The sequence below is a fragment of the Oncorhynchus tshawytscha genome, unplaced genomic scaffold (genome assembly GCF_018296145.1).
Source record: "Oncorhynchus tshawytscha isolate Ot180627B unplaced genomic scaffold, Otsh_v2.0 Un_contig_18730_pilon_pilon, whole genome shotgun sequence".
Classification (NCBI taxonomy): Eukaryota; Metazoa; Chordata; class Actinopteri; order Salmoniformes; family Salmonidae; genus Oncorhynchus; species Oncorhynchus tshawytscha.
Genome location: NW_024607986.1, coordinates 2,442 through 27,064, shown reverse-complemented (window position 1 = coordinate 27,064; position 24,623 = coordinate 2,442). Strand labels below are relative to the sequence as shown.

Genomic DNA, 24,623 nt, shown 5'->3' with positions numbered 1-24,623 from the left:
AGGTGGTCACCTGGAATGCATTTCAATGAACAGTTATGCCTTCTTAAAAGTTAATTTGTGGAATTTCGTTCCTTTTTAATGCGTTTGAGCCAGTCAGTTGTGTTGTGACAAGGTAGTGGGGGTATACAGAAGATAGCCCTATTTGGTAAAAGACCAAGTCCATATTATGGCAAGAACAGCTCAAATAAGCAAAGAGAAATGACAGTCCATCATTACTTTAAGACATGAAGGTCAGTCAATGCGGAACATTTCAAGAACTTTGAAAGTTTCTTCAAGTGTCGTCGCAAAAACCATTAAGTGCTATGACAAAACTGGCTCTCATAAGGACCGCCACAGGGATGTAAGACCCAGAGTTACGTCTGCTGCAGAGGATAAGTTCATTAGAGTTACCAGCCTCAGAAATTGCAGCCCAAATAAATGCTTCACAGAGTTCAAGTAACAGACACATCTCAACATCAACTGTTGAGAGGAGACTGTTTGAATCAGCCCTTCATGGTTGAATTTCTGCAAAGAAACCACTACTAAAGGACACCAATAATAAGAAGAGACTTGCTAGGGCCAAGAAACACAAACAATGGACATTAGACCGTTGGAAATTTGTCCTTTGGTCTGGAGTCTAAATTGGAGTCCAACCGCCGTGTCTTTGTGGGATGCGGTGTGGGTGAATGGATGATCTCTGCATGTGTATTTCCCACCGTAAAGCATGGAGGAGGAGGTGTTATGGTGTGGGGGTGCTTTGCTGGTGACACTGCCTGTGATTTCTTTAGAATTCAAGGCACACTTAACCAGCATGGCTACCACAGCATTCTGCAGCGATACGTCATCCCATCTGGTTTGGGCTTAGTGGGACTGTCATTTGTTTTTCAACAGACCAATGACCCAACACACCTCCAGGCTGTGTAAGGATTATTTTACCAAGAATGAGAGTGACGGAGTGCTGCATCAGATGACCTGGCCTCCACAATCCCCGACCTCAACCATGGTTTGGGATGAGTCGGACCGCAGTGTGAAGGAAAAACAACAAACCAACAATTGCTCTATTTTTTTTATAAAGAAAAACCCTTGAATGAGTTGGTGTTCTAAAACTTTCGACCGATATATGTGACCAATACATTTTTATTTGATTCCATTTAAAAAAAAAAAAAAAAAAAAATGTTTATCAAGGGACTTAAATATTTTGTCTTGCCCATTCTCCTCTGCATGGAACCCATATACAATCCATGTCTCAATGGTCTCAAGGCTTAAAACCTGTCTCTTTCCTTTCATCTACACTGATTGAAGTGGATTTAACAGGTGACATCAGTAAGGACTCACAGCTTTCATCTGGATTCACCGGGTCAGTCTATGTCATGGAAAAAGCAGGTGTTCCTAAAGTTTTGTCTACTCAGTGTATGGTTCCCCTTTCATTTGTGTCTGGTGTTAGCTAGTTAATGGCTAGCTAGGTCTTCAACCAGCATGAAACAAAAAGGGGTTAAGAGTCATTCAAAACTCTGATGCCATTTTCAAGTCCACGCATCCTTCAGTGCTACTGTGAACCGCATCACAAGAGACATGCCAAACGGGAGATATATATCGTTGATGCAATTTCAGTTGTTTGAGTTGCTTCTTGTATCACCAAATTTGCCTTAGAAGATTTTACTGCAACACTGATCACTGCATCCACGTTGCTTTACATAGGCGTTTCAAAGAGATGTCAGTCAAGGCATTTGAAAGAAAATTGCATTTGAAAAAGGTGAAGTTTTTGCTGTGAGCCAATGGGATAACCAAGATGACCAAGGGTTGTTTTCCGCCAAGGCGGGCGGGGCCGTAACGTTCTCTTCAATACCGACTGAGTCTATAGAGTTAAATAGAACTGTAGAATTGAAAAGAACTGCAGAATTGAATAGCATTGTAGAATTGAATAGAACTGTAGAATTGAATAGAACTGTAGAATTGAATAGCACTGTACAATTGAATAGAGTTGAATAGAACAAAAATGATCATATGTACAGTATCCTATAGTTTAATTTAATAAATCTAAACAATAGTTGTGAATATCATTGTCTAGGTACAGAGATTAATAAAGCTAGCCTACATGACAATTGACAATAGTTATGAATGGCAATATCTAGGTACAGAGATAAAAGTGTACTGTAGCAATCCTTAGAAGATAAATACAAATGATTGAGCAAGGCAAACAGCAAGCACACACCATAAACCGAAATTAGTGGCTAAACTGACGCTCTGTCTGTCTTTTTTAGAGTGATGGGCACCGATATGACAATCTAAATTGATATCAGTTGCATTTGTTCGATAGGATATCGATATATACATTGGTTTATACAAAACATTGCAACTGTGTGAAGATTCACCTTTCTATTCTCTTCCATGGCTCCCTGAAGGCAAGAGAACTGCTTGCTGATTGCCTGTTGGGCCAAATATATATGTTCTAGTATATTGTATTAGTATAAAATAATATAATTTTCAAATATTTTTGCACTTCAAATATATCTGGGTATTTGTATTTTTATGTATTTTTTGCTAATCTTTATCAAGGGTGCCAATAATAGTGTAGGTTGTCCTTATCCTTTGTAGCTCCGTTGGTAAAGCATGGTACTTGTAGCACCAGGGTAGTGGGTTTGAGTCCTGGGATGCACGCATGACTGTCTGCTGAATAGTATATATTGTATTTGTGATTAAAGCAAATATTTCATAACCAACGTTGATTTTGCATGAATGACTTAGATCGTGAAAGATGAAGCCAATGAATGCACAATGAAAGGTTCTGAACATAAGGCAGGAAGTATTACAACTGTGAGTTTTGTACTAATAGTATTGAAAATGTATCACGATTAAACAGCTGACATTTGCACTAAACACTGAGGACAGTGAGCCTGCACATTTCAAAGTTGTTTTGGTATTGGTAGCTTTTACAGTTTTGTCGCCACATGTGCCAGCTACATGTGCCAGAAAGAAAATAATATTATGTCGGATTTCTAAAGTTGTTCAGCAAGCACATCTGACTCTAACTAATAAATGTTCCATCCTCTTTCTCGACTCTCGAAGTGTCATACAACACATGTCAACATGATGGCGCTATAATAAAGGAAATTAGAAGCAAACTTGTTTTACTGTAGCAAACAGTCTTTAGTTGATAAAGTATCTTTGAATGGTCGCTCTCCGTTTGGATTACTCAAAAGAGTCATGAGAAGAAAGAGTAATGAGAAGAAGCTCAGGTATGAAGGCGAAACTTGATTGATTTGTACAAGTTCAGATATCTCCCTTTACTGCTTTTCAAGCACATTTTGACGTGAAGATCAACGTGTGTCAATGCGCAATCGCTGCGCAAGGTTGAAGCCCATGAATGCATCAAAGTTGTCCACAGAGTTCCATCAAAGATGGCGTCTCAGCGTCGGCAAATGATGCAAAGCGTAAGACAAAAACGATTTCTCCCTCTTGTAGACGTGCTTATTGTTAAAAATAACTCCAGTCATATTTTGTTGTTTGAAAAAAGTAATCTAGCTTTCCAAAGGACAATTGAAACAACTACTTCACGGGCCCTGTGCCGCAAACAGCAACATCCGCCGCTAGTCTAGCGTGGCTAAAAACATTGCTAGTTTAGTCAGCTAGCTAACTAAGTTTGTGTTCTTCACTTGGCAATTTATATGTATTTATCAAGTTACTATTTAAGGGGAGATTTTCTTAGCCACGGGTCAGTTGAGTTTTATCCAAATAATTGGTTATATCTACAGTAGCTAGCCAATGGTAGTGAAGAACGGGATATTTTCTGAAAACACTAACTTAATATTACACTTTGAGCCTACGTTTCTATGTGAATATTGTAGTTTCTTTGGTCGTCAAAGCCTAACTGAAGCAGAAGTCTGAGGAGACAATTAAGCAGGACAATTTCAATGGTTGTCAGAAAACTCTGAACACTAAAACCATAGAATTGGGCTACATAAGTACGATCGCTATGACTTAACACAATAGCTAATGTCATTCTTCAAACTCCACCCTGGTAGCATCAGAGCTGGACAGATGACCTGCCCCTGTGTCAGATGTGCGGGGTGGGAACAGCCCCCAACTGTACCTACGGACCCGATGGAAAGGACACCCAGAGCCACCCCAACGAGGACGGACACTTCAGGTTCAGGTAACTAAGACACCTGTGCCTGATTCACACTTTAAGGCCAACCCCAGCTGGCCTGGTTACATATCCACTATAGGTACGGGAACCATGCTGGAAAGGACCATATAACAAAAAACATATTCAAGGCAGCATAGTTTGGTTTGGCAGTCTGAAAATGCTACTGGAGCCATTGATATGTCCCTGTATACCAGCATTGCCCAAACAAGGGGTGCTGACTGATTTTGGAAATGGGGTTGTTAGATAACACCCTCAATTGCTTGGTTCATAGAACCGGGTTTACGTCAGTAACGTCTGTTAGCCACTAGATGCTGTTGTCAGATTACATAGACCCTCAAATTATTAGAGATTAAGTCCAAGTTTGATAAACGCCCATATCTATTGGGTTAGATTCCAGTGTGCCATCACAGCAGCAAAATGTGTGACCTGTTGCCACAAGAAAAGGGCAACCAGTGAAGAACAAACACAATTTCAAATACAACCTATATATATAATATACAGTGCCTTGCGAAAGTATTCGGCCCCCTTGAACTTTGCGACCTTTTTCCACATTTCAGGCTTCAAACATAAAGATATAAAACTGTATTTATTTGTGAAGAATCAACAACAAGTGGGACACAATCATGAAGTGGAATGACATTTATTGGATATTTCAAACTTTTTAACAAATCAAAAACTGAAATTGGGAGTGCAAAATTATTCAGCCCCCTTAAGTTAATACTTTGTAGCGCCACCTTTTGCTGCGATTACAGCTGTAAGTCGCTTGAGGTATGTCTCTATCAGTTTTGCACATCGAGAGACTGAAATATTTTCCCATTCCTCCTTGCAAAACAGCTCGAGCTCAGTGAGGTTGGATGGAGAGCATTTGTGAACAGCAGTTTTCAGTTCTTTCCACAGATTCTCGATTGGATTCAGGTCTGGACTTTGACTTGGCCATTCTAACACCTGGATATGTTTATTTTTGAACCATTCCATTGTAGATTTTGCTTTATGTTTTGGATCATTGTCTTGTTGGAAGACAAATCTCCGTCCCAGTCTCAGGTCTTTTGCAGACTCCATCAGGTTTTCTTCCAGAATGGTCCTGTATTTGGCTCCATCCATCTTCCCATCAATTTTAACCATCTTCCCTGTCCCTGCTGAAGAAAAGCAGGCCCAAACCATGATGCTGCCACCACCATGTTTGACAGTGGGGATGGTGTGGTCAGGGTGATGAGCTGTGTTGCTTTTACGCCAAACATAACGTTTTGCATTGTTGCCAAAAAGTTCAATTTTGGTTTCATCTGACCAGAGCACCTTCTTCCACATGTTTGGTGTGTCTCCCAGGTGGCTTTTGGCAAACTTTAAACGACACTTTTTATGGATATCTTTAAGAAATGGCTTTCTTCTTGCCACTCTTCCATAAAGGCCAGATTTGTGCAATATACGACTGATTGTTGTCCTATGGACAGAGTCTCCCACCTCAGCTGTAGATCTCTGCAGTTCATCCAGAGTGATCATGGGCCTCTTGGCTGCATCTCTGATCAGTCTTCTCCTTGTATGAGCTGAAAGTTTAGAGGGACGGCCAGGTCTTGGTAGATTTGCAGTGGTCTGATACTCCTTCCATTTCAATATTATCACTTGCACAGTGCTCCTTGGGATGTTTAAAGCTTGGGAAATCTTTTTGTATCCAAATCCGGCTTTAAACTTCTTCACAACAGTATCTCGGACCTGCCTGGTGTGTTCCTTGTTCTTCATGATGCTCTCTGCGCTTTTAACGGACCTCTGAGACTATCACAGTGCAGGTGCATTTATACGGAGACTTGATTACACACAGGTGGATTGTATTTATCATCATTAGTCATTTAGGTCAACATTGGATCATTCAGAGATCCTCACTGAACTTCTGGAGAGAGTTTGCTGCACTGAAAGTAAAGGGGCTGAATAATTTTGCACGCCCAATTTTTCAGTTTTTGATTTGTTAAAAAAGTTTGAAATATCCAATAAATGTCGTTCCACTTCATGATTGTGTCCCACTTGTTGTTGATTCTTCACAAAAAAATACAGTTTTATATCTTTATGTTTGAAGCCTGAAATGTGGCAAAAGGTCGCAAAGTTCAAGGGGGCCGAATACTTTCGCAAGGCACTGTATATACTGCTCAAAAATATACACTGCTCAAAAAAAAATAAAGGGAAATACTTAAATAACACAATGTAACTCCAAGTCAATCACACTTCTGTGAAATCAAACTGTCCACTTAGGAAGCAACACTGATTGACAATCAATTTCAATCTCAATCTCAATTCAACAATCTCAATTCAACGGCTCAGACACAAGAGGTATGTGGCAGGGTCTACAGTCAATCACGGACTACAGGAAGAAACCCAGCCCAGTCACGGACCAGGATGTCTTGCTCCCAGGCAGACTAAATAACTTTTTTGCCCGCTTTGAGGACAATACAGTGCCACTGACACGGCCTGCAACGGAAACATGCGGTCTCTCCTTCACTGCAGCCGAAGTGAGTAAGACATTTAAACGTGTTAACCCTCGCAAGGCTGCAGGCCCAGACGGCATCCCCAGCCGCGCCCTCAGAGCATGCGCAGACCAGCTGGCCGGTGTGTTTACGGACATATTCAATCAATCCCTATACCAGTCTGCTGTTCCCACATGCTTCAAGAGGGCCACCATTGTTCCTGTTCCCAAGAAAGCTAAGGTAACTGAGCTAAACGACTACCGCCCGTAGCACTCACATCCGTCATCATGAAGTGCTTTGAGAGACTAGTCAAGGACCATATCACCTCCACCCTACCTGACACCCTTGACCCACTCCAATTTGCTTACCGCCCAAATAGGTCCACAGACGATGCAATCTCAACCACACTGCACACTGCCCTAACCCATCTGGACAAGAGGAATACCTATGTGAGAATGCTGTTCATCGACTACAGCTCGGCATTCAACACCATAGTACCCTCCAAGCTCGTCATCAAGCTCGAGACCCTGGGTCTCGACCCCGCCCTGTGCAACTGGGTACTGGACTTCCTGACGGGCCGCCCCCAGGTGGTGAGGGTAGGCAACAACATCTCCTCCCCGCTGATCCTCAACACTGGGGCCCCACAAGGGTGCGTTCTGAGCCCTCTCCTGTACTCCCTGTTCACCCACGACTGCGTGGCCATGCACGCCTCCAACTCAATCATCAAGTTTGCGGACGATACAACAGTGGTAGGCTTGATTACCAACAACGACGAGACGGCCTACAGGGAGAAGGTGAGGGCCCTCGGAGTGTGGTGTCACACTCAACGTCAACAAAACTAAGGAGATGATTGTGGACTTCAGGAAACAGCAGAGGGAACACCCCCCCATCCACATCGATGGAACAGTAGTGGAGAGGGTAGTAAGTTTTAAGTTCCTCGGCATACACATCACAGACAAACTGAATTGGTCCACTCACACAGACAGCATCGTGAGGAAGGCGCAGCAGCGCCTCTTCAACCTCAGGAGGCTGAAGAAATTCGGCTTGTCACCAAAAGCACTCACAAACTTCTACAGATGCACAATCGAGAGCATCCTGGCGGGCTGTATCACCGCCTGGTATGGCAACTGCACCGCCCTCAACCGTAAGGCTCTCCAGAGGGTAGTGAGGTCTGCACAACGCATCACCGGGGGCAAACTACCTGCCCTCCAGGACACCTACACCACCCGATGCTACAGGAAGGCCATAAAGATCATCAAGGACATCAACCACCCGAGCCACTGCCTGTTCACCCCGCTGTCATCCAGAAGGCGAGGTCAGTACAGGTGCATCAAAGCTGGGACCGAGAGACTGAAAAACAGCTTCTATCTCAAGGCCATCAGACTGTTAAACAGCCACCACTAACATTGAGTGGCTACTGCCAACACACTGTCAATGACACTGACTCTACTCCAGCCACTTTAATCATGGGAATTGATGGGAAATGATGTAAATATATCACTAGCCACTTTAAACAATGCTACCTTATATAATGTTACTTACCCTACATTGTTCATCTCATATGCATACGTTGATACTGTACTCTATATCATCGACTGCATCCTTATGTAATACATGTATCACTAGCCACTTTAACTATGCCACTTGGTTTACATACTTATCTCATATGTATATACTGTACTCGATATCATCTACTGTATCTTGCCTATGCTGCTCTGTACCATCACTCATTCATATATCCTTATGTACATATTCTTTATCCCCTTACACTGTGTATAAGACAGTAGTTTTTTTGGAATTGTTAGTTAGATTACTTGCTTTTTATTACTGCATTGTCGGAACTAGAAGCACAAGCATTTCGCTACACTCGCATTAACATCTGCTAACCATGTGTATGTGACAAATAAAATTTATTTTGATTTGATTTGATTTGAATTTCACATGCTGTTGTGCAAATGGAATAGACAACAGGTGGAAATTATAGGCAATTAGCAAGACACCCCCAATAAAGGAGTGGTTCTGCAGGTGGGGACCATAGACCCCTTCTCAGTTCCTATGCTTCCTGGCTGATGTTTTGGTCACTTTTGAATGCTGGCGGTGCTTTCACTCTAGTGGCATGACCGGTTTGGCGGTGGGTCAGTCATGGTGTGGGGTGGCATTTCTTTGGGGGGCCGCACAGCCCTCCATGTGCTCGCCAGAGGTAGCCTGACTGCCATTAGGTACCGAGATGAGATCCTCAGACCCCTTGTGAGACCATATGCTGGTGCGGTTGGCCCTGGGTTCCTCCTAATGCAAGACAATGCTAGACCTCATGTGGCTGGAGTGTGTCAGCAGTTCCTGCAAGAGGAAGGCATTGATACTATGGATTGGCCCGCCCGTTCCCCAGACCTGAATCCAATTGAGCATATCTGGGACATCATGTCTCGCTCCATCCACCAACGCCACGTTGCACCACAGACTGTCCAGGAGTTGGCGTATGCTTTAGTCCAGGTCTGGGAGGAGATCCCTCAGGAGACCATGCGCCACCTCATCAGGAGCATGCCCAGGCGTTGTAGGGAGGTCATACAGGCACGTGGAGGCCACACACACTACTGAGCCTCATTTTGACTTGTTTTAAGGACATTATATCAAAGTTGGATCAGCCTGTAGTGTGGTTTTCCACTTTAATTTTGAGTGTGACTCCAAATCCAGACCTCCATGTCTTAATGAATTTGATTTCCATTGATAATTTGTGTGTGATTTTGTTGTCAGCACATTCAACTATGTAATGAAAAAGTATTCAATAAGAATATTTAATTCATTCAGATCTAGGATGTGTTATTTTAGTGTTCCCTTTATTTTTTTGAGCAGTGTATATAGACACACACACACACAGTGGGGAGAACAAGTATTTGATAACTTGCTAAATCAGCAGTGTTTCCTACTTACAAAGCATGTAGAGGTCTGTATTTTTTATCATAGGTACACGTCAACTGTGAGACGGAATCTAAAACAAAAATCCAGAAAATCACATTGTATGATTAAGTAATTAATTTGCATTTTATTGCATGACATAAGTATTTGATACATCAGAAAAGCAGAACTTAATATTTGGTACAGAAACCTTTGTTTGCAATTACAGAGATTATACATTTCCTGTAGTTCTTGACCAGGTTCACACACTGCAGCAGGGATTTTGGCCCACTCCTCCATACAGACCTTCTCCAGATCCTTCAGGTTTCGGTGCTGTCGCTGGGCAATACGGACTTTCAGCTCCCTCCAAAGATTTTCTATTGGGTTCAGGTCTGGAGACTGGCTAGGCCACTCCAGGACCTTGAGATGCTTCTTACGGAGCCACTCCTTAGTTGCCCTGGCTGTGTGTTTCGGGTCGTTGTCGTGCTGGAAGACCCAGCCACGACCCATCTTCAATGCTCTTACTGAGGGAAGGAGGTTGTTGGCCAAGATCTTGCGATACATGGCCCCATCCATCCTCCCCTCAATACGGTGCAGTCGTCCTGTCCCCTTTGCAGAAAAGCATCCCAAAAGAATGATGTATACACCTCCATGCTTCACGGTTGGGATGGTGTTCTTGGGGTTGTACGCATCCTTCTTCCTCCAAACACGGCGAGTGGACCAAAAAACTCTATTTTTGTCTCATCAGACCACATGACCTTCTCCCATTCCTCCTCTGGATCATCCAGATGGTCATTGGCAAACTTCAGACGGGCCTGGACATGCGCTGGCTTGAGCAGGGGGACCTTGCGTGTGCTGCAGGATTTTAATCCATGATGGCGTAGTGTGTTACTAATGGTTTTCTTTGAGACTGTGGTCCCAGCTCTCTTCAGGTCATTGACCAGTCCTGCCGTGTAGTTCTGGGCTGATCCCTCACCTTCCTCATGATCATTGATGTCCCACGAGGTGAGATCTTGCATGGAGCCCCAGACCGAGGGTGATTGACCGTCATCTTGAACTTCTTCCATTTTCTAATAATTGCGCCAACAGTTGTTGCCTTCTCACCAAGCTGCTTGCCTATTGTCCTGTAGCCCATCCCAGCCTTGTGCAGGTCTACAATTTTATCCCTGATGTCCTTACACAGTTCTCAGGTCTTGGCCATTGTGGAGAGGTTGGAGTCTGTTTGATTGAGTTTGTGGACAGGTGTCTTTTATACAGGTTCAAACAGGTGCATTTAATACAGGTAATGAGTGGAGAACAGGAGGGCTTCTTAAAGAAAAACTAACAGGTTTGTGAGAGCCGGAATTCTTACTGGTTGGTAGGTGATCAAATACTTATGTCATGTAATAAAATGCAAATTAATTACTTAATCATAAAATGTGATTTTCTGGATTTTTGTTTTAGATTCCGTCTCTCACAGTTGAAGTGTACCTATGATAAAAAGTACAGACCTCTACATGCTTTGTAAGTAGGAAAACCTGCAAAATCGTCAGTGTGTCAAATACTTGTTCTCCCCACTGTATAGATATATATATTTTTTTGTAAGTTTAGTGAAATTTGTATTGAAATTTGTATTGTTTTATCTTTTCACTTGCTTTGGCAATGTAAACATATGTTTCCCATGCCAATAAAGCCCTTGAATTGAATTGTAATTAACAGAGCGGTTTTTATTTTCTTCCTACAATTGTGGCTCTATTTTTTTAACGCTTTATGACCCCATTACTGAAAGATGAGACGCTCAGAAACACGTATGTGTCTGCTGTTTCCCTCTACAAGCCTCAGTAGAACAGATTGGACAAGACCACACACTACATCAGACTGGGGGGGGGTGGAATTAGGCCCCACAACACCCACCCGTAGCACGCTCTCCAGCAGGTATATCTCACTGGTCATCCCCAAAGCCAACACCTCCTTTGGCCGCCTTTCCTTCCAGTTCTCTGCTGCCAATGACTGGAACGAATTGCAAAAATCGCTGAAGCTGGAGACTTATTTCCCACACTAACTTTAAACATCAGCTATCTGAGCAGCTAACCGATCGCTGCAGCTGTACATAGCCCGTCTGTAAATTGCCCACCCAATCTACCTACCTCATCTCCATATTGTTTTTATTTACTTTTCTGCTCTTTTGCACACCAGTATTTATTTCTACTTGCACATCACCATCTGCTCAACTATCACTGCAGTGTTTATTTGCTAAATTGTAATTACTTCGCTACTATGTCCTATTTATTTCCTTACCACCTCATGCCATTTGCACACACTGTATATAGACTCCTTTTTTTCTATTGTGTTATTGACTGTGCGCTTGTTTATTCCATGTGTAACTCTGTGTTGTTTGTGTCTCACTGCTTTGCTTTATCTTGGCCAGATCGCAGTTGTAAATGAGAACTTGTTCTCAACTAGCTTACTTGGTTAAATAAAGGTGAAATAAAAAATAAAATCTTTCTACACAGAAGATCATACAAAATGATTGCCTGATGAGCTTCTGAACTTCCCAATACCTTTCTGATGCATTTCAGTCACCTCAAACTAGGGCTGGGCTTTAGTATCACGGCAAGTCAATAAAACATGAAGCGGATTTAACTTCTTTAGGAAAACAGCCCTGATGTTGGAAACAAACATTATTTTGTCATCCAGAGTCACATGCATTTATTTTCCAAACTATTGCCCGCAATATTTTACATACAGAAGGTTTTTAAAGAACCAGAGAGTTAATATTGCTTTGTTTTTAAAATGTTTGCCATGGAAACAATATCGCAATACTGGTTTTGTCCCAGCCTTACTTCAAACCATTCTTCCTTCATATTGATATACTGTCAAAAGTACTGTCAGTGTGATTTGTAATAGACTGTCATAGCCCCAATTTTTTTTTCAAGTCAACATTGGCTGTTGTTGATTACATCACGTTTTACATGGTGGGGTCGTGGGCCAAAAAAGAGAGCCCTGCTGTATAACCCAGACCCGTATGTAGCTTCCATACTCACACTTACCAAGGCTGGTGATCTGTGCAGATTACACAGCCAGGAAGACTTCTAGGAATATTGACCAATAGGACATAAAGAGTTGTCTTCTGTCCAATCAGAGGTGAGGATGGCTGTTTCCTGTACAGGGTTCGATGGGAGCAGTGTATTTTTGTGTCTCAATGGGTGAGTTTGTTGTTGCATGGCCCAGTGCCCCTGTGGGTGGAGAGTTCTCCTTAGTACCAATGATTATTTTAGACCATTCCAAACTGCCCACAAGGGGGATCCGGGCCATGCAAAACAAACTTGACCAGTGTCTCGCAACAGACCAATCAAACATAAGAGTTGTTCTTGTTTTGACCACTCAGACAAAGTTGTTTCTTTCTGTCCAATCAGAGGTGAGGAAGGCTGTTTCCTGTATGGAGTGTTTAATGGGTTTGATGGGAGCAGAGTGTCCAGCTTCGTCTCTCAGTGTCTGACAGCAGAACTGCTTCTGGGACAGCTCAAGTCTACACACACTGACTCTGATGTCCGCAGAATTCTCTCACAGGTGTGTGTGTGTGTGTGTGTGTGTGAGAGAGAGATATCGACTGTTATGTCTTTGAATCAGCGTGTCTGCCTGCAATCCTGTCTGCTCTAGGTAGAACGCATTCGCAGAAGCATCATATCATAAGAAATGCTATTTGAATGTTTATACCATTGATTCTGTTTTATCCTCAGGCCTTCGACGTTGTAGAGAAGAGTTACTTTGAGACAATCGGTGACGCTCTTGCAGAGAAGGCTACTATTATATCCCAACTACCTGAGGTAAGCATGGCACTCTGTCACTCATAGTGTGTTAAGTTTCCTTCTACTACTTAGATTTCCATGGCAACCACCGTTTTAATTCACATTAGAATGTAGTCATTGGGAATCAATATAGTCTCATTAGCCATTTAATCGACCTTAACTAACATTCTTAAATCTCTTAATCTCTCTCCTATTACCATCTTCTTCTTCTTTTTGCCCCCCCCTCTCCCTCCCTCCCCCCCCTCCACCAGGGAGTATCGTTCCACCAGCTCTCCCCCAGAGTCAGAAGCTTTCCGAGAGGCTGAAGGACCTGGAGCAGGAAGTGTCTGGTGGAGCTACCGCTGTTGTGGCTCTGATACACAACAACAAGCTCTCTACATCGCCAACGTGGGTACGTACTGTTGTTCCACACACACACACACAGAGGAAGCTCACATGCAGGAGCACAGCCTTGCACTAACACGACCACAGCCATGTAAACATACAAACACAATTATACCTCTTAGGGCTTCTTATGTCCTCACTGACCTTTTACACACACGTTACAATGCCATTTACTTCTCTGAATCAAAACGCCTGTTAGAAATGATATTCAGAACGTCAACAGGACTTGTTCCAGCCTTTCTGCCCTGTAACTCGTTTCTTCGTCAACATCTGTCTGTGTGACCCCCCCCGGAGGCAGAGAGAGGAAAAACATTTAAACATATTATTTGAGAAAAATCTAAAAGCCAGACCACTCTGGTAGGAAATTAGAATTCTAGCCGAAAGCCAGAAAGAGATTTCTGAAATGAACACACACATTCCCTGGGGATTTCACCGTGGGTTGATATAACAACCAGACCCATTTTCATAATCATTTTTCATTGGTCCAATAGGCCTTATACCATCTGTCTGACTATTCAATCCAGACATGTGTGTGTCAGTCATTGGTTCATAGAAAATAAACTCCACTGGTGATTTAAGTCCTCCATAATTGTAAAGGATCTTTAAAGCTACGATTTGGTGTCAACTATTCCAGACTGGCCATTTGGGATCCTTTTTTCCCCTCCATGGTTAGCCGCCTCTCTGCCCGTCTCAAATGGGGATTTGGGGGCCAAATAAAAGACTAAGAAAGAAGGGGGAGGAATGAAGGGGAAAAGACACTTGGGGTTTTCAAGTGTCGGAATAAGGGCAGAAAATGATTTATTTTTCAGGGGGAGAAAAAACTAAAGGTTGTTCATTGCAGGGGGGGTGGTGGAGAGGAGGAAAAGGAGACTGTTCAGTCTACCTCACCAGCTATGTACAGGTCAGGGTCAAAGTGGAGAGGTGACCTTGGCAATGAAACGGAACCTTTAAGGGAGAAAAGTGTTTCCAGCTGTGGAGTCACCTGACTCATTCCATACTCTGTGTGTGTGTGTGTGTGTGTGTGTGTGTGTGTGTGTGTGTGTGTGTGTGTGTGTGTGTGTGTGTGTCCTATGGGCTTGTTATGTTTTATTTCTGCTGAGATGTGGAAGTTGTTGCAATGTCACAGTCAGGAACACAAGATGTAAACAATGTCTCCTCTACAATTATGCTAACCAAGCTATTACCCACCAGCATGGACAGGCTATTTGATTTATTTATGGACAGGCTATTTGATTTATTTATGGACAGGTTATTTGATTTGTTTATGGAAAGGTTATTTGATTTATTTATGGACAGGTTATTTGATTTATTTATGGACAGGTTATTTGATTTATTTATGGACAGGTTATTTGATTTGTTTATGGAAAGGTTATTTGATTTATTTATGGACAGGTTATTTGATTTATTTATGGACAGGTTATTTGATTTGTTTATGGAAAGGTTATTTGATTTATTTATGGACAGGTTATTTGATTTGTTTATGGACAGGTTATTTGATTTATTTATGGACAGGTTATTTGATTTGTTTATGGACAGGTTATTTGATTTATTTATGGACAGGTTATTTGATTTGTTTATGGACAGGTTATTTGATTTGTTTATGGACAGGTTATTTGATTTGTTTATGGACAGGTTATTTGATTTGTTTATGGACAGGTTATTTGATTTGTTTATGGACAGGTTATTTGATTTGTTTATGGACAGGTTATTTGATTTGTTTATGGACAGGTTATTTGATTTGTTTATGGACAGGTTATTTGATTTGTTTATGGACAGGTTATTTGATTTATTTATGGACAGGTTATTTGATTTATTTATGGACAGGTTATTTGATTTATTTATGGACAGGTTATTTGATTTGTTTATGGACAGGTTATTTGATTTGTTTATGGACAGGTTATTTGATTTGTTTATGGACAGGTTATTTGATTTGTTTATGGACAGGTTATTTGATTTGTTTATGGACAGGTTATTTGATTTGTTTATGGACAGGTTATTTGATTGTAATCAACTGGTCTTAAAACCAGAAAGACCAATTAATAGACATTTGTTAATTATTCTTTTCTTTTTTAAATGTAATTTACCAGATACTCTTAACCCTAATTGCTCCTGTAAGTCATTCTGGATAACTATTTGCACATCATTACAACTTTGGAACTTTTGTGTGTGAGAGAGAGAATTCCAGCCATTAAAACCTCTTGAGCTTACTTGAGACGCAGACGTCCCACCTAGAGCTCTAGAAATGCACATGCGCGACGCTACATGCTAATAGTATTAGTTAAAACGCAAACGTTCATTAAAATACACATGTTTGGTATTAAAATAAAGCTACAGTCATTGTGAATCTAGCCACCGTGGCAGATTTTTAAAATGCTTTTCGGCGAAAGCATGAGAAGCTATTATCTGATAGCATGCAACACCCCAAAAGACCCGTAGGGGATGTAAACAAAAGAATTAGCGTAGTCGGCGCTACACAAACCGCACAATAAAATATAAAACATTAATTACCTTTGACCATCTTCTTTCTTTGCACACCTTGATGTCCCATAATCAATACTGGGTCTTTTTTTGGATTAAATCGGTCCATATATAGCCTAGATATCGATCTATGAAGACTGTGTGGAAAACGGAAAAAAAGAGCGTTTCATAACGTAACGTCATTTTTTAAAAGTTAAAAATTCGACGATAAACTTTCACAAAACACTTCGAAATACCTTTCTAATGCAACTTTAGGTATAACTACACGTTAATAAGCTATAAAAATCATCAGGAGGCGATGTAAATTCGATAGCCTGCCGTGTGGAAAAATGTCCGGAGAAAAAGACAGACAATGCCTCGGGTCGGTGGTCGGAGAGAATCGGTTCCCTTTGGGCGGATCTACCAAGAATCAATTCAGATTCAAATGAGGAGACTCTATAGATCCTGTGGTAGCTGTAGGTACTGCAAGCTCGGCCCCATATATTACGGTTCACCTTTAACAATTCATGGGAGTGGCGCATGGATACTTTTTTCCATCTCCAGTGATCAGATTTTCCTGCGCTTTTCGATGAAACAGACGTTCTGTTATAGTCACAGCCGTGATTTAAACAGTTTTGGAAACGTCTGAGTGTTTTCTATCCACACATACTAATCATATGCATATACTATATTCCTGACCTGAGTAGCAGGACGCCAAAATGTTGCGCGATTTTTAACAGAATTTCCGAAAAGTAGGGGGAAGCTTAACAGGTTTAAATGAATGAAGTAATCAGCGAGGTCTCCATTACAGTGACTGTTTCAGACTGGTTTCAGTCAGGGATCTGAGTGATGAGGATGTCTGGGTCAGCCTTTTAATTGATGAATGTACCAATCAATCAATAAAATGAAATGCTATTATTATACAATACTAGATTATGTTCTGTTTCTGGTCCCGGTACCAACCAAACTCTCTTACTGTATTTCATTCATATGGGTAGTTGTGGTCCAGGTACCAACCAGGCCCTGCTGTGTAAGTCCTATAAGAGGAGGAGGATATCTTACCAACAGGTTGTGTTTGTATTGTGGCCTAATGGTTTTGTTGTGGTCCAGGTGCCAACCAGGCCCTGCTGTGTAAGTCCTATAAGAGGAGAAGGATATCTTAACAACAGGTTGTGATTGGTTTGTGTTTGTATTGTTGCCTAATGGTTGTGTTGTGGTCCCGGTGCCAACCGGGCCCTGCTGTGTAAGTCCTATAAGAGGAGAAGGATATCTTACCAACAGGTTGTGTTTGTATTGTGGCCTAATGGTTGTGTTGTGGTCCAGGTACCAACCGGGCCCTGCTGTGTAAGTCGACCAGCGACGGTCAGAACCAGGTGATCCAGATTGGACGACCTCACACCACAGAGAACGAGGACGAGCTCCAGAGACTGGCTGGGCTGGGTGAGTCTCACACACACACACACACAGTGTCTGTGCATGGGTTCACTTCACGCTGTTACAGCCTGGTAGCTACGGGAGAAGTTGAGCCTTGCGCTTCAACGCTCTTAGTTGTTGTGGAACTTGACCCACTAGGCTGTTTACTTTGTGCACCTACGTCATACTGCTGAATCTGCCTTTAAAATGGAATGGGGTCAATTCATTGGAAAACGCACACCTGGTTGAAGGTGACCTCTTCTCCTTCCCCCTCCCCTCTTCTCCTCCCCTTCCTCTCTTACTTTCATCACCGCCACCTATCTCTCCCATCTCTCCTTCATTCGTCCCTTACGTCTGCCCGCCTCTTCCCTTTCTTGCTGTTTCCTTGTTCCCTCCTCGTTCACTCCCCTTCACCTCTCCTCTTCTCCACCTCATCCCCTCCTCCCACCCTGTCTTTCCCCCTGTCGCATCCTCTACTCCCCTTCACCTCTCCTCCTGTCTACTCTTCTCCACCTCATCCCCTCCTCCCACCCTGTCTTTCCCCCTGTCGCATCCTCTACTCCCCTTCACCTCTCCTCCTGTCTCCTCTTCTCCACCTCATCCCCTCCTCCCACCCTGTCTTTCCCCCTGTCGCATCCTCTACTCCCCTTCACCTCTCCTCCTGTCTACTCTTCTCCACCTCATCCCACTTTACCCCTCATCCTCTCCTCCATCCCCCAGGTCTTGATGTGTCTGGTCTTCGTCAGGCGGCTCTGATAGCTGGTCAGAGCAGCACCAGGAGGATTGGAGACTACAGGGTTAAATATAACTACACAGATATAGATCTGTTGAGGTAGGGGTGCACACACACACACTAGCGCATGTACATCCATTTATACACACACACCCACACACAGGCTCAGAAGTCCAATTTCCTGCTGTCCTCTGTAGCCGAGCCAAACGGATGAATATAAGGCTGGATCTTTGAATAGGATTCAACTTATCCACAGAAAAATGCACTTAATTGAGTTTCCAATTGGATTTCTTCAGTGCTACATAGCGGTAGGTAGACTGAGTACAAGACATTTCAAGTGGAAAAACGCTCCACTTTTGTATTTGTATTCATTAAGGATCCCCAATAGTTCCTGCCAAGGCAGCAGCTACTCTTCTGGGGTCCAGCAACATTAAGGCAGTTATATATATAGTTACAGTGGGGAGAACAAGTATTTGATACCCTGCTGATTTTGCAGGTTTTCCTACTTACAAAGCATGTAGAGGTCTGCAATTTTTATCATAGGTACACTTCAACTGTGAGAGATGGAATCTAAAACAAAAATCCAGAAAATCACATTTTATGATTAAGTAATTAATTTGCATTTTATTACATGACATAAGTATTGATCACTAAACAACCAATAAGAATTCTGGCTCTCACAGACCTGTTAGTTTTTCTTTAAGAAGCCCTCCTGTTCTCCACTCATTACCTGTATTAACTGCACCTGTTTGAACTCGTTACCTGTATAAAAGACACCTGTCCACACACTCAATCAAACAGACTACAACCTCTCCACAATGGCCAAGACCTGAGAGCTGTGTAAGGACATCAGGGATAAAATTGTAGACCTGCACAAGGCTGGGATGGGCTACAGGACAATAGGCAAGCAGCTTGGTGAGAAGGCAACAACTGTTGGTGCAATTATTAGAAAATGGAAGAAGTTCAAGATGACGGTCAATCACCCTCGGTCTGGGGCTCCATGCAAGATCTCACCTCGTGGGGCATCAATGTGAGGAAGGTGAGGGATCAGCCCAGAACTACACGGCAGGACCTGGTCAATGACCTGAAGAGAGCTGGGACCACAGTCTCAAAGAAAACCATTAGTAACACACTACGCCGTCATGGATTAAAATCCTGCAGCGCACGCAAGGTCCCCCTGCTCAAGCCAGCGCATGTCCAGGCCCGTCTGAAGTTTGCCAATGACCATCTGGATAATCCCGAGGAGGAATGAGAGAAGGTCATGTGGTCTGATGAGACAAGTATAGAGCTTTTTGGTCTAAACTCCCCTCGCTGTGTTTGGAGGAAGAAGAAGGATGAGTACAACCCCAAGAACACCATCCCAACCGTGAAGCATGGAGGTGGAAACATCATTCTTTGGGGATTATTTTCTGCAAAGGGTACAGGACGACTGCACCATATTGAGGGGAAGATGGATGGGGCCATATATCGCAAGATCTTGGCCAACAACATCCTTCCCTCAGTAAGAGCATTGAAAATGGGTCGTGGCTGGGTCTTCCAGCATGACAACGACCCGAAACACACAGCCAGGGCAACTAAGGAGTGGCTCCGTAAGAAGCATCTCAAGGTCCTGGAGTGGCCTAGCTAGGTCTCCAGACCTGAACCCAATAGAAAATCTTTGGAGGGAGCTGAAAGTCCGTATTGCCCAGCAACAGCCCCGAAACCTGAAGGATCTGGAGAAGGTCTGTATGGAGGAGTGGGCCAAAATCCCTGCTGCAGTGTGTGAACCTGGTCAAGAACTACAGGAAATGTATAATCTCTGTAATTGCAAACAAAGGTTTCTGTACCAAATATTAAGTTATGCTTTTCTGATGTATCAAATACTTATGTCATGCAATAAAATGCAAATTACTTACTTAAAAATCATACAACGTGATTTTCTGGATGTTTGTTTTAGATTCCGTCTCCCACAGTTGAAGTGTACCTATGATACAAATGACAGACCTCTACATGCTTTGTAAGTAGGAAACACTGCCGATTTAGCAGGTTATCAAATACTTGTTCTCCCCACTGTATATAGTTTAAAATATTACATGACATTTCATAACACGTTTCACGGCACATTAAGTGTTTTCCCTCAGGCCACTACTCTACTATCACATCTCTACAATACAACATCCTGTGGACCTGTGTGTAGAGTGTGTGTCTTATCATGTGTGTCTGTGCCTGTGTGTGTCTCTTCACAGTCCCAGCTGTTCCATAAGGTGTATTTTTATCTGTATTTTTATCTGTTTTACTGTTTGCATCAGTTACCTCATGTGGAATAGAGTTCCATGTACTCATGACTCTATGTAGTACTGTGCGCCTCCCATAGTCTGTTATTGAGGATTGTGAAGAGACCTCTGGTGACTTGTCTTGTGGGGTTTGCTGGGTATCTGAGCTGTGTGCTAGTAGTTTATACAGACACCTCGGTACGTTCAGCACGTCAACACTTCTTACAAAAACAAGTAGTGATGAAGTCAAACTCTCCTCCACTGTCCGTGAGAGATTGACATGCATATTGTTAATGTTAGCTCTCCGTGTACTTTTAAGGGCCAGCCGTGCTGCCCTGTACTGAGACAATTGTCATTTTCCTAGGTCCCTCTTTGTGGCACCTGACAACACTACTGAACAGTAGTCCAGGTGCGACAAAACTAGAGTCTGTAGGACCTGCCTTGTTGATAGTGTTGTTAAGAAGGTAGACCAGCGCTTTACTATGGACAGACTTCTCCACATCTTAGCTACTGTTGTATCAACATGTTTTGACCATGACAGTTTACAATCCAGTGTTACTCCAAGCAGTTTAGTCACCAACTTTCCACATAATTTATTACATGATTTAGTTGAGGTTTATTGTTTAGTGAATAATTTGTCCCACATACAATGCTTTTAGTTTTTTAAATATTTAGGAATAACTTATTCCTTGCCACCCATTCTGAAACTAACCGCAGCTCTTCATTAAGTGTTGCAGTGATTTCACTCTCTGTAGTAGCTGACGTCAACAGTGTTGAGTCGTCCAGACAGCTGAATCCCTGATTCTACCTGGATCGTGTTGTTGAGGCTTCCATTAAAGAACACCCTCTGTGATCTGTTAGACAGGTAGACAGGGGGTATGAAGCCATAACAGATATGTTTTTCCATCAGCAGAATATGATCGATAATGTCAAAAGCCACAAGTCTAACAAAACAGCTCCCACAATCTTTTTATCCATTTCTCTCAGCCAATCATCAGTGATTTGTGTAAGTGCTGTGCTTGTTGAATGTCCTTCCCTATAAGCATGCTGAAAGTCTGTTGTCAGTTTGTTCACAGTAAAATAGCATTGTATCTGGTCAAACACCATTTTTTCCAGAAGTTTACTAAGGTTGGTAACAGGCTGATTGGTCGGCTATTTGAGCCAGTAAAGGGGGCTTTACTATTCTTGGGTAGCGTAATGACTTTACCTTCCCTCCAGGCCTGAGGGCACATGCTCTCTAGTAGCCTTATATTGAAGATGTGGCAAATAGCAGTGGCAATATCATCCACTATTATCCTCAGTAATTCTCCATCCAAGTTGTCAGACCCCAGTGGCTTGTCATCGTTGATAGACAACAATCATTTTTTCACCTTTTCCACACTCACTTTACGGAATTCAAAATTACAAATCTTGTTTTTCATAATTTGATCAGTTGTTATACTTGGATATGTAATGTCAGCATTTGTTACTGGCATATCATGCCATTGAAAAAAATCTATATCAGTGGCAATAACAGTGGGTTTTGTGTTGAATGAGCAATCTGATTCAATTTTTGCCCAAAATGTCACTTAAGGTGCTCCAAAGCTTTTTACTATCGTTCATTATGTAATTTATCTTTTGTTTCATAGTATAGTTTATTTTTATTCTTTTTATATATTATATAGTTTGGTCACATGATTTCTCAATTTGCAGTACGTTTGCCAATCAGTTGTGCAGCCAGACTTATTTGACATTCCTTTTGCCTCATCCAACTCAACCATACCATTTTTCAATTCCTCATCAGTCCACAGGGTTTTAACAGTTTTTACAGTCATTTTCTTAATGGGTGCTGCTTATTAGCAACTGGAATAAGCAATTTCCTAAATGTGTCAAGTGCAGCGTCTGGTTGAACCTCATTCCATACCAACAAATATTCTTTACAGCATCAACATTGGAATCGCTGCAGATCTTATTGTATGACCTCTTATACACTATATTAGGTCCAGCCTGTGGAACTTTGGTTTTCCTAGATATGGCTACTATTGTGATCACTACATCCAATGGATTTGGATACTGCCTTAAAGCACATTTCTGCAGCATTAGTAAAGATGTGATCAGTACATGTTGGTGATTGAATTCCTGTGCTGTTTGTAACTACCCTGGTAGGTTGACTGATAACCTGAACCAGGTTGCAGGCGCTAGTTACAGTGTGAAGCTTTCTCTTGAGTGAGCAGTGTGATCAAAGCCTGTCAAAATATACCCCTCTGTTTATCTCAAACATTAACAAGCATTTCAAACGTTATCCAGATACTGACTGTTAGCACTTAGTGGTCTATAGCAGCTTCCCACCATAATGGGCTTTAGGTGAGGCAGATGAACCTGCAGCCATATTACTTCAACAGTATTTAACATGAGATCCTCTTAAGTTTTACAGTAATGTGGTTCTGATGATAAACAGCAACACCTCCACCTTTGGCATTTCTGTATTTTCTGTAGATGTTATAACCATGTGTTGCTGCCACTATAGCATCAAAGGTATTATCTAAGTGAGATTCAGATATTGTCTGAATATGAATGTCACCTGTTGCTAGCAAATGATTGATTTGTGGGCTATTTTTAGCACTTTTCTGGGATGCTTGATTGTTTTCATTGCTTAGCAGAAGTAGACATGCTCATGTTCTGTATGTTAGTGCAGGGTGAGCTGCACACAGTGGACTTCCTACTAGGGCACACCGCCTCAGTGCGAACACTATAACTCATAGGCACATGATTACTACATACAATAGCTGTAGGATCCACTTTAGATTGTATTGTAGGTTGGAAACAATGTTTTGCTGCACTTCCTCTTATCGCTTACCTCTATCTCATCCCTCTCTTTTCTCCTTTCTTTCTCTTTCACTCGCTCTCACTCTCCTTCGATCTGTCCGTCTTCTTCATTTTCCTCCATGCCCCGCCCACGACCATCAGCGCCGCCAAGAACAAGCCAATCATAGCAGAGCCGGAGATCCAGGCCAGCCAATCGTTAGAGGGTGTGACGGGCTTCCTGTTGCTGATGTCAGAGGGGCTCATCAAAGCCCTGGAGTCTGCCCACGGACCTGAACAGGCCAATCAGGTGGGTGCATTCACTTATCCAATGAACCTCTTAACCAATACATTCACAACAAGCTTCTTTGATAAAGATCTCGTTCCAAGGAGGACGGTGCTGGTCTTTCCCAGTCGTCATAGTTCACCACCACCTCTTACTCTCCTCTTCCCAACTCCCACATCATCTACCCCTGTCTACCTCTCCTCCTCCCTCCCTCCTCCCCTCTCTCTCCCTACTGATTTCAGTTGATTTCCCCATGAGATGAAACGTTGCATCGTTTTCCCCTCTCCTCCCCCTCCTCTAGGAGATGGTAGCGATGGTAGCAGCAGAACTAGCCCAACAGGGAAGCCTAGAGGCCGTGGCCCAGTCGGTGGTGGAGCGGGTCAAGCGGCTACACCACGATGTCTACGCCAGCGGACGCCAGAGAGCGTCCCACTGCTCCCGTCACGAAGACATGACGCTGCTGATACGCACACTCAACTACACGCTGGCCGACGGCGCGCTCACACCCACACAGGGTAGGTGGGGGAGAGACGCACCCACACAGGGTAGGTGGGGGAGAGACGCGCCCACACAGGGTAGGTGGGGGAGAGACGCGCCCACACAGGGTAGGTGGGGGAGAGACGCGCCCACACAGGGTAGGTGGGGGAGAGACGCGCCCACACAGGGTAGGTGGGGGAGAGACGCGCCCACACAGGGTAGGTGGGGAGAGACGCGCCCACACAGGGTAGGTGGGGGAGAGACGCGCCCACACAGGGTAGGTGGGGAGAGACGCGCCCACACAGGGTAGGTGGGGGAGAGACGCGCCCACACAGGGTAGGTGGGGGAGAGACGCGCCCACACAGGGTAGGTGGGGGAGAGACGCGCCCACACAGGGTAGGTGGGGGAGAGACGCGCCCACACAGGGTAGGTGGGGGAGAGACGCGCCCACACAGGGTAGGTGGGGGAGAGACGCGCCCACAGGGTAGGTGGGGAGAGACGCGCCCACACAGGGTAGGTGGGGGAGAGACGCGCCCACACAGGGTAGGTGGGGAGAGACGCGCCCACACAGGGTAGGTGGGGGA

The 24,623-nt window shown here is 43.2% G+C and overlaps 1 protein-coding gene across 1 annotated transcript; it reads left to right on the top strand.

Moving 5' to 3' along the window:
• Positions 1-3,310: 3,310 nt before the first annotated feature.
• Positions 3,311-24,257, top strand: LOC112241134 (TGF-beta activated kinase 1/MAP3K7 binding protein 1; the record flags this gene model as incomplete). The annotated part of the gene is given in 11 exon segments (XM_042312783.1): positions 3,311-3,410; positions 4,002-4,132; positions 12,864-13,017; positions 13,188-13,274; positions 13,508-13,529; positions 13,532-13,626; positions 13,629-13,647; positions 17,421-17,537; positions 18,231-18,342; positions 23,442-23,586; positions 23,864-24,257. Coding segments are annotated over 11 exon segments (1,309 nt in total), but the record flags the coding sequence as incomplete, so codon positions are not given.
• Between the last annotated feature and the right edge of the window lie 366 nt (positions 24,258-24,623).